The sequence below is a fragment of the Drosophila melanogaster genome, chromosome 3L, assembly GCF_000001215.4.
Source record: "Drosophila melanogaster chromosome 3L".
Classification (NCBI taxonomy): Eukaryota; Metazoa; Arthropoda; class Insecta; order Diptera; family Drosophilidae; genus Drosophila; species Drosophila melanogaster.
The window spans coordinates 23,123,327-23,133,416 of record NT_037436.4 but is presented as its reverse complement, the minus strand read 5'-3'; the positions used below and the strand labels follow the sequence as shown (position 1 = coordinate 23,133,416).

At 34.5% G+C, this 10,090-nt stretch overlaps 1 protein-coding gene across 1 annotated transcript, besides 9 other annotated features; it reads right to left on the bottom strand.

Moving 5' to 3' along the window:
* Positions 1 to 1,036: part of a mobile genetic element that runs on past the window's edge.
* Positions 1,037 to 1,207: 171 nt separating this feature from the next.
* On the bottom strand, positions 1,208 to 7,392 carry CG33217 (uncharacterized protein). The gene is given in 8 exon segments (NM_206425.3): positions 1,208 to 2,009; positions 2,067 to 2,228; positions 2,763 to 2,907; positions 5,047 to 5,157; positions 5,928 to 6,104; positions 6,166 to 6,700; positions 7,017 to 7,217; positions 7,299 to 7,392. Coding segments are annotated over 7 exon segments (2,100 nt in total). The 5' UTR covers positions 7,210 to 7,217; positions 7,299 to 7,392; the 3' UTR covers positions 1,208 to 1,232.
* Positions 3,014 to 3,046: a mobile genetic element.
* Positions 3,052 to 3,315: a mobile genetic element.
* Positions 3,690 to 3,830: a mobile genetic element.
* Positions 3,834 to 4,566: a mobile genetic element.
* Positions 4,613 to 5,005: a mobile genetic element.
* A 516-nt stretch (positions 7,393 to 7,908) lies between the features above and the next one.
* Positions 7,909 to 8,452: a mobile genetic element.
* Positions 8,453 to 8,794: 342 nt separating this feature from the next.
* Positions 8,795 to 9,690: a mobile genetic element.
* Positions 8,909 to 9,251: a mobile genetic element.
* Positions 9,691 to 10,090: the final 400 nt, after the last annotated feature.

The following is a 10,090-nucleotide window of genomic DNA, read 5'->3' as shown; positions in this document are numbered from 1 at the left end:
TTTTTATATTGCAGGTACATGTCTAAAGTTTTTATTTATATTTTTTTGAAGATGAAATCTGATAGGTGACGTCCAGCATTCTCCATACAGTGCGCAATAAGATTTCTTGCGTTTGTTGTTATGTATTTCTTCTTGAATGTTGGTTTTCAAATCCTGTAGGTTTCTTGGACGGCTCATATAAACACGGGTTTTTAAAAAACCCCATCGAAAAAAATCACAAGGGAGAGATCGGGAGAGCGTGCCGGCCATTCCAAATCGCCTCTAGTTAAGATGAAGCGCTCTGGAAAGTGTTCCTGCTCTAAAAAGTTGCTCTAGAAAGTGTGTGCCCACAACCAACTCTTCTAGCCGTGGGAATAAAAAAATTTGTAGCATGTTTACATACCGGTCCAAATTCACTATCCTCAAAAAACCAGGGACCAATAATTCCATCTGAGGAAATTGCACAACACACTGTGACCTTTGGGAAATGCAAAGGCCTTTCATGCAACTTTTGTGGGTTTGTGTCAGCCAAGTAGCGCATGTTTCGTTTGTTAACCGACCCACATAAATGAAAATGGTCTTCATCACTAAAAAAAAAACAATAGCACCCTTTGGGAATGACATCAAGAAGAAGCTCACACGCGTTCATCCGAGAATTGAAGTAACGTTCTGAAAGTTCCTGCACTATCGCCATCTTATACGAATGAAATTGAAGATCATCATGAAGAATTCTGCTCACAGAACGATCGGATACTCCAAGGGCAGATGCGTGTTTTCGCACAGAAGGCCGTGGAGATCGCTTTCACTGCTTCAATGTTCTCAGGTGATCTAACGGGTCGAGGGACTTCAGTTCTTCGTTTTGTCGCACTTGCAGTTTGCCTGAATGTAGTAACCCATGTAACAATTGATTTGCGGTCTGGGATGGGAGCCAACTGGGCTAAATAAAAGCGATTCCAAAATGCACGCTGTGTTTTAATAACCGAACATCCGCTCCGCACTATTCCTCCTCACTATTCCAACGCATGGTGGCAACTGAACCGTGTCGGAAGCTGTGCAGCTTTCTATGACTTCTTCATTGGGGAAAATATGCCGTCGAAAAATTTAATTTTTTTGGCTGTCAAAGCTGAATCCAGGTAGCTAAGAACTCGACATACGGAGTCAGTAAAATGAGTAATTTTCTATTTTGAAGTATTGTTCAGCGAATAAAAAAAAACAAAACAAAACAATTAAGCACACCAAACTAGTTTTTATTTTTATTTAAGTTCACCAACGAATGTTGCTTCCAAGTCGGCTATCATTTTAGCATCATCTAATTTTTCCAAGTTCGAAGGAAACATTTTTACAGATTCTTCAGCACTGCAACAGGATGATATTAAATTAGAGTTCACATTATTGCCATTCAAAATTTCTAGGGGTTGTCCTTGTAAACTCTCTGAACTGTTGATTTTTGATGAGAGCAAAGGGCCATCTGGTATCTCATTAATATTTTTTGGTGTATCTTCAGCAATTAAATCTTTTGAGTCATTTTTACAAACTACTTCAAAAGGTTTCTTTTTATTCAACGAATTATTGTCGTAGCCAGGGTTTTTTTGATTATCCTTATTATTTGCAATGGTTTCAATGGCCGATATCAGTGGACTTTCATTATTACATAATTGGTCTTCGGGACTCTTGATAGTTTGTAACAAATCGTGTCTATTTTCCGTTTTATTTGTTGAAAAGGCGATTGTTTTCTTTAAATTGTCAACACTTTTAAAGTTAATATCCGCCTTTTGAGGATGAAGCATCGTTTCCAAGTTAGAACTATGACTTTGCTTAAGTGCAATGTTATTATTAAATAATCGGGATTCGTGCAAAAGATTCCAAATTATTTCAGAAGGCGTAGGACATCCATAGTTTCGTAATTTCAATAGAACTGTGAAAGACTTATAAACTTCCAAGCGCCCGTCCCAAATATCCCACAAGTCTGGTTCTTTGCTAGACTGAGAATGCATTTGAACACAAATTCCCAATAAGGTGTGGTGCACCGCCTGTAATAATAAAGTTATAGACTAGATACCTTATTACCTCTTGCAAATTATACTTTCCTTTAAAAGTTGATGCTTTATCAAATGACCAGAAGATAACAAAAACTGTTGTAGGCAAGAGTGTGCTTGTTGACTAAGCATACGATAGTCTTCATTACTTAATGAACATTTCAACATCGAAAATAGAGTTTCAGGTGAAAGTTTCATGTATGGTGCGTTTACCTGCATTGAATTTAAAAAATGTGTTAAAATATATTGTGAATTCGTTATACTGTTACGTCGATACACATTGCAAAGCTCATTTATATATTATTTATGTATATAAATAATGTTAATATAAGCAAAGAAGAAATTTAATGAGCACTAAAAGATACGAATTTAGGCCTTATTTCAGTTATAGATAATAAAATAAGCGAAATTGAAATTTCAGTAGTTTAATGTCGATGAAGCCTTCTCAAAAGATAAATACATATACAAAAAAAATAATCAGGGTATCTATTACTCCAGTCACTCGAGCCAGGATTGTTGGTTGTACAATGTATTGATTGGCAGAATTTATTTGCGACTGACTCTAATTAAGGAAGAAAGGAAAATTGGTATACATATTCGTATGACTGACATCACTTTATACCCCGAGTACAGAGTATAGTAATACAGGGTTCTTATTTTCAAAACAATGTACTATATAAAAAACAAAAAAAATGAACTCCGCAACGTGTTGTCATAGCCGTATTTCAGTTTTAAAACTATATTTACACTTTTTTTAGTAGTTGGGCTTCGCGTTAATATATCATCAAACACTTCTTTGATAAGAGTATCCGCAATAATTTCGCAATGGCTTCCTTCTTGTAGAGTAGAGCACCATAAAGATATTACTCTGTACACAACTAGGCGCATATTCCTTAAAATATCAATATTAGTAACATTTGTATTTGTTGCTCCCTTAAAAACAAAATTAGCTTGTCTATGGGAATCTCTTTGGGGATATTAATTGCAGGAGTAAAAAAAGTCGAGTTCTTCGACTATCAGATACCCGTTACCAAAGACAATATGCGTAACGGCCATACATTGGTTTGGCACGATGCAGCCACTTTTTTTGGAGACGACCAAAATTGATCTCTTTCCGCTCGCTTACACTGAGAGCGTAAGAAACCTAAAAATAGAATTTGCTTCCTTGTGTGAGTAGAAACAAGAGACGAGAACGCGTATATGTGTGCGTGTTGTGCTAGAAGACGATTTTCGGGTCAAAATCAATTCTGATCGAAGAAACGAATTTACATATTTGGGGAGTTTTGCCAATTTCGTAGCATGAAATTGTGCGCTGTTTAAAAATATCAAATTGGAATATAAAAAGAATGAATATGAAAAACAACTGAATCTAATGTGCATTTTAAATAATAAAATTGAATCATTTACATACATCACATTAAGTCAAATGACTTAATAAATATACTTAATAATTAAAACAAATACAAAGAACATTGTTATAACTACTGTATCTGTAAAACATAAATTTTCCAAAAAGAAGACATTACATTGAGAAATAAATATTTCATAAAAATAATACGAAGTAGAAAATAAAAATTTATAAAATAAAAAAAATATATAAACTGTTTATTGCAAAAGAATATTCTAGTTTCGTCTTTGCTTTGCGCGTGGCATCATGGGTCAATAAACTTGCGCTGCGTCTATGTCTCTAGAATCTGTATGCTGCATCTCAACCTTCTACAATAGCTTTTATAGTTTCTGAGACCTCGACGTTCATACGGACAGACGGACTTGGCTAGATCGAGTCGGCTGTTGATCCTGATCAATAATATATATAGTTACAGCTGTGTTCATAAAAATAGCAATGCTTGGAACCTGTGTAATTTATATAAAAAATCCTATGATTTATAATTTTAATGGGCAAATTTTTTATATAATATCATTAGGTACTTAATTTCAAACAATTCAACAGAAATCTAACATGCAGAAATTCTATGAAAAATAGTAACAAATTCAACTTGACTTAGAACGAACTTAGTTTTTCTTTTTAATGTGTTAATTAGGGTCTAATACTTGGTTGGATAGACTTTGTTAGCCAGCACAGCCTTACACCTACGCGGCATGGAGTCCACCAGGTCCTGACAACGTTTGGGGGCAACTTTTGACCATGCATCCTGCACAATTGCCTAAGCTGAGCGTTAGACGTCGGGGAGTTCTCCGACACATATCGTTTAATGTTCCCCACAGGTTTTCAATCGAGTTTTAATCGGAAGATGGTACCGGCCATGTCATTATCTCAATTTTATTTTGGTTGAAAAAATTCTTAGCCGATTTGCTTTTGTGTTTCGGATCATTATCCTGTTGGAATGTCAATTTTAAGGGCATATTCCACCTAGCATATGACAGTAAGACATCACTAGGTATATTTACATATGCGTTTTGGTCTCTAATACCATAAAGCATATGTTTTGGACTCATACCATTGTAAAAAAAAGCCCATTCCAGGATTTTAGGTCCACCATGACTGAAAGTCTTGAGTTTGTGTTTTGGGTGGTACTCCGCGTTTCGAGATATAATATACCCGTTGTTATACCAGTTACTCGTGGAGTAAAAGGATATACTAGATTCTATGAAAAGTATGTAACAGGTAGAAGGAAGCGTTTCCCCGTCCGTCCGTCATTCAGTCCGTTTGAACGTCGAGATCTTGGGCACTATAAAAGCTAAAAAATTGAGATTAAGCATACCGATTCTAGAGACATTGACACAGCACAAGTTTGTTAACCCATGTTAACCGATTTTTATGAAAAATGTTTTGATATTTTTTTATTTTCGAAATAGTTTTCTAAATTTCTATCGATTTGCCAAAAAACTTTTTGTCACGCTAACTCTAACGCCCACAAGCCGCCCATACCTGTCACGACCACACTTATGAAAAATATTCTGACTACACTTCGACTAGCTGAGAAACGGGTATCCAACAGTCGGAGAACTCGACAAAATCACTCCCTCTTGTTCTTAAATTAATTTACAACATTTACGAGCTAATACTTACAAAACTTCCTTTAAATTTGATTCTAGTAACATTGATTTGTTTGTTTTTTCAAGGGCTTCCATTAAAATATTTAGAACAAGCCGAAAGTCCATCCTTAGGTGTGTATGACATCTATAAATCAAAAAGAAAATTAACATAAAAGAAAATTATTAAAATGTAAATGGTACTGTTATGACATTACTTGATGTTAATTATGTTAAATTATCGCAACATCCGATTTCAAATAATCATCATATTTGATATGTTAATAAATTTTTTAACAAGTCATCGCAGAATACAATTTATTTCAACCTTCACAAATTTTGAAATTACGCCAAACCTGTTCCCAATTTCTCTTGGTGTGAAATAATCGAAAAAAGTGAATACGCTGTTTGTTTTTAACAGGCCTTACTTAAGGATTACTTAAAAAAGCGTTTATTGAAGCGTTTCAGACCCTATGAACTATTGATATTCTAGATCAGGATCATTATGATAATTTCAGATTGAAAATGCATATTTTCTTGACGCATAAGCTGTGCAAGTTTGGCGCATAAACTGTGCAAATTTGGTTCAGAACGTTGAGACGGACACACACTTGAAATTTTCATTTTATTTTATTTGTCTTGCCAATTTTTATCGCTATGATAACAAAATAGCTGACTAATGGGTATCTGATAGTTTCATTTACTATTTGTCTTGGAAATCAAGTCTACAAAGAGCTCAAAATTGTTACACCTTCGCTTCTGACAATTTTCTTATTTTTTGTTTCACTATTTTTGTAAGTCAGTTTCGGGTATCTGATAGTTGCAGTTAGTCGAGGAAGTTGACGATGTAATTATATATATATATTATATTTATTTTACGAAATTATATCTGGTATTTATTTTATTGCAGTTACTTACGTTTTAATGACAATTTCCAAAAGCTCCAATAATTTTATGTGCATTTGCGGAAAAAATGTCTCAAGATATGCATGATTAATTCGTACATTTTGTTGGTTTACGTGTGCATTTAGTCCATTTTGTATTAAAGACAAGATTTGATGTACGCAAATATTCTTTTTGAAAACAAATTGTTTGCTAAAAATATATTGTCTCTAATTTAATTGTAGTTCCAGAAAGTAACAAACCTTTTTCTTACCTTAAAGCAATTTTGATATATTCAATAAGATTAAAAATCCGTCGAAAAGCTTTTGAAGCTCTTTCAAAAGGATCTTTTACAGCTACAAAAGTGAAAGCTCCAAAATGATTTGGCATAAAAGGGCTGTTAACGGATTCGTCAGGCATAACTATTGTTCTATTTATAATATATTGGATATTACTCAGTAAAGATAATTGAAAATCCTTCCATTCAGTTTTATTATCCATATGTTCTTTATCGGAAATGCCATGAATTTTGTGTAACAAAAACCAACATTCACCAGATTGATAAACAACTTCATCGTTTTGGCTGTCAATTAATAGTACTAATATATTTTTGATACTTGATGATTTAGTTTTTATTCCTTTTGGGTAATATTTTAGGCATTTCTTGATTGTGTGTAAGGCAGCAATAGTTGAGCGATTGTGCTTATATATTTCGTTGTGAGATAAGCATTCCAGTACTTTAGATAAATGAGCAGATGCGAATACTTTTGACACATTACCGTCACTCTGGATTTTGTCCAGAAGGAGTGCTGAAAAGTGAAAAATATTTATATTTCATAAACGATTAGATATAATTCATTGAGAGCTTTAAAACAAGAAAGTACAAAAAAATTTAAGCACTAAAAAATGTATTACTGTGGACGGCAGAGTCCACGAGAGGAATATTAGCGGTAGCAGAATGAATTAATACTGTGTTTTGCTTTGTTATAGAAAGTAAACCAATTTATTGTAAAAAAAAAGCCTATGGTAAAAGCCTTTAACCAATTTGAAATATTTTTTTTTTTAGATTTGGTTACTACCATTTTTTTAAAACTATTAATTAAAATTTATTAATTAAAAACTTACCCATAGCGGAAAATATTAAATCACCATATGAACACAACTCAGGTAATTTGCATGATTGAACTAATAAATATGTCCATGTATTAACATTTTCCTCTAATTTAATGTCACTTTTTTTAAGGTAACATATTAAGAGTCGCAATCCAAGAGAACGTCGTCTACGGTTTTTCAAAGTCGAAGTTATGAATTGATCCATACTGATATCTATTGTTCAATAAATGAAATCATACAGTACTTATTAGAAATTGCTAAGATTTAATTTTGGAGAGTTATGGAAAGACATACCAAACTGAATCACACTTTCCTAACTTATTTCGATTCCAACATTATAAATAAAGCCGACATGTGGTTGACGCTGTTATCAAATTAGTGTGCCCACCCCTTAGTTATTTAACTTATCTTTACTGATAATAATGTAAAGAAACCAGCTTTTTCTCTAATAATATATGATTTCCACAGAAACTCATCTATCTCCATATACGTCACGGTCCGTATGAGACCATGCAACCAATTAAGTCATATACAAATGATATGTGCAATATATCAATATATTTTGCATTTTGATTTCATTGTAAGAAATAATGCAGGCATCTAACGCTTGTTTTTGAATCATTATTATGGCAATTTGTCAGCAATATATAGCTGCTATAAAGATTGTGTTTTATTTTATACGACTAAGTAAAACAATAAATAGTCAAGTTAATCCAAATATGTAACAGGCTCATGGAAAAAATTACACAAAAATACCTGTTGTTACTTTTCAAGATAAAGTTTCAATTAATGTCCACCCTGTAGTTCCACAATTCATCGCTTCTGAAAAACATCACGCTCTCACCAATTCTCGCGCTTGCGATCTGTTTCTTAAAAAATTTAAGGCGATGAAATAGCGATTAAAAGCTGTGTTCATAAAATAGCAGTACAAGAGAAACTAAGAAAAACAGCCGTATATTTCCATGATTCCACCTATTTTTGTAAATGTAATGTGTAGATATGAATATAAATAAAATTCCCTTCGTTCTTCATGTTATCCTTTTTATTTACATTCTTGAACAACTTTTAGATTGTTCATAAGAATAACAGTGTCTCATTTTGTCCAACGTAGATTCCCGAAATCATCAATATTTTCTAAAAAGTGTGTTTGGTTAGGTTATTTCCTATAACAGGGCAATAAAACCCCAAACGTTACCAGGACCTAGAGGACTCCATGCCGCGTAGGTGTAAGGCTGTGATAGCTAACAAAGGCAATCCAACCAAGTATTAGACACTTATTAACACATTAAAAAGAAAAACTAAGTTCGTTCTAAGTCAAGTTGAATTTTGTTACTATTTTTTTCAAAGCACTGGTATTTTAGTGAACACCAGAATTTCTGCCTGTTATGTTGTTTTAATATATATTTTCGAAACTATTGAATAAATAAAGGTGAAACATTTGTTGAATTTTTATTTAAATTTAATTTAAAATAAAAACCTAATTATTTTTGACCTATGTACAAAAAAAAATTGGCCATTAACTGTACATCATGGATTTTTTTATCTCAACTCTAATAATGTTACAGATTATGTTTTTTTTGTAGCAAAAAACCACTTCCCTTCCGCATGTGAAGTCTATGACTTTTTTAATCACGAATGGTGAATGGTGAAACTTTTTTCAAGCTTTCCAAATCTGATCTGATAATAAAAACAAATTTCGGCTCGTAATCGATCCTTGGAGTGAAGAAACAAGGACCTGGCGTGGTTGAACGGGTCAGTGGAGTCAGTGGTTGGCAAAGGTGGTCCCAGGTAGAGAACTGCAGCAAGACACTGGCACTCTAAGTGAACCCGCTATACACTGGGGGTCTAGCCACCCGGGTGTTCTTAGACACTCTACTTGCGGCAATAAAAACTTCGGACTGTTGTGGGGAGTCTGAAACTCCCCATAAATCTGGATGCAAGGGAGCGGCCTACCAACAGCGAAGACAGCCGCGATGCAGGAAGAGTCAAGGGCGGTCAAGGCAAACGTTGATTTATGGACCTTGGAACCCGGCAAAGCGGAGAGACCGTGAATTAACGGTACCGCGTTAGACCTTGGCCACGAACGGGCCAAGTGCACAGGGGTCAAACGGTAACAGTGCGGACGTCGCAAAGGCACAAAGAAGACGCACCGTTAACTAACAATACCTCACTGGACCTTGGACTCGAGTTGGCCAAGGGCACAGAGGTCGACCGGTAACGGTGCGTTCACAAAGAGGATGCACCGTGCACCGTTAAATACGGGAACCAAATATTATATATATATAAAAAAGGAATGTCTATTTAGCGTTTTTTTTTAATTTTTTTAAAAATTAATTTATTAAATAGCATAATTACAATTATTTCATTATTTTTCCATCGAGACACTCGAGTGTCTACTAAACACCCAAGTGCTTTACGAGAAACCCATGAGGGTTTTGCAACTCATCCTTTTTTAGGCACATGCCTATTTCTGATTAAGTGTCTTCTATGTGCTCTGTTATGAGTGGGGAGTGTGGTCGGCTCCCGCGACGCAGCGCGCCGTATTGATTCGGGTGCGCGCACACCCGGATGCATGCCTGCACATGTAGATTTTGACTGGGTGTTTGTAAGTACCCGCGATGTGAGTGGTGGGTGAGTGTTGAGTGTGAGTCGATTGGAAAAAAAATGCCACCCTTGCAGTTCTCTGGTTCCAGTCCGAGAGTTGACTTAAGTTGCCGCAGCAACTTGTAGCGAGCAGAACCAAGATTAAACAGTTCGTTGCAATATATTCTGGTTTGCCCGTCCGTTTTAACGACGAGAACTGTAAAAGCCAGAAAGTTGAGAGCTATATATATACATATATATATTTATATTGACGCCCACACTATCGCCCAAATCTGCCGCGTACAATCTTCAAAAAAATGATTTGATATCTTTGTTTTATTTTTTGTGTCAAAACAAACAAGAAAATCTGAATTTTTATCTGAAATTATCTTAATGATCCTGATCAAGAATATATATAGTTCATAGGGTCTGAAACGATTCAATATACCTATTATATACTTTTTAAGTAATCTATAAGTAAGTATTTCCTTATTTTTAATAAA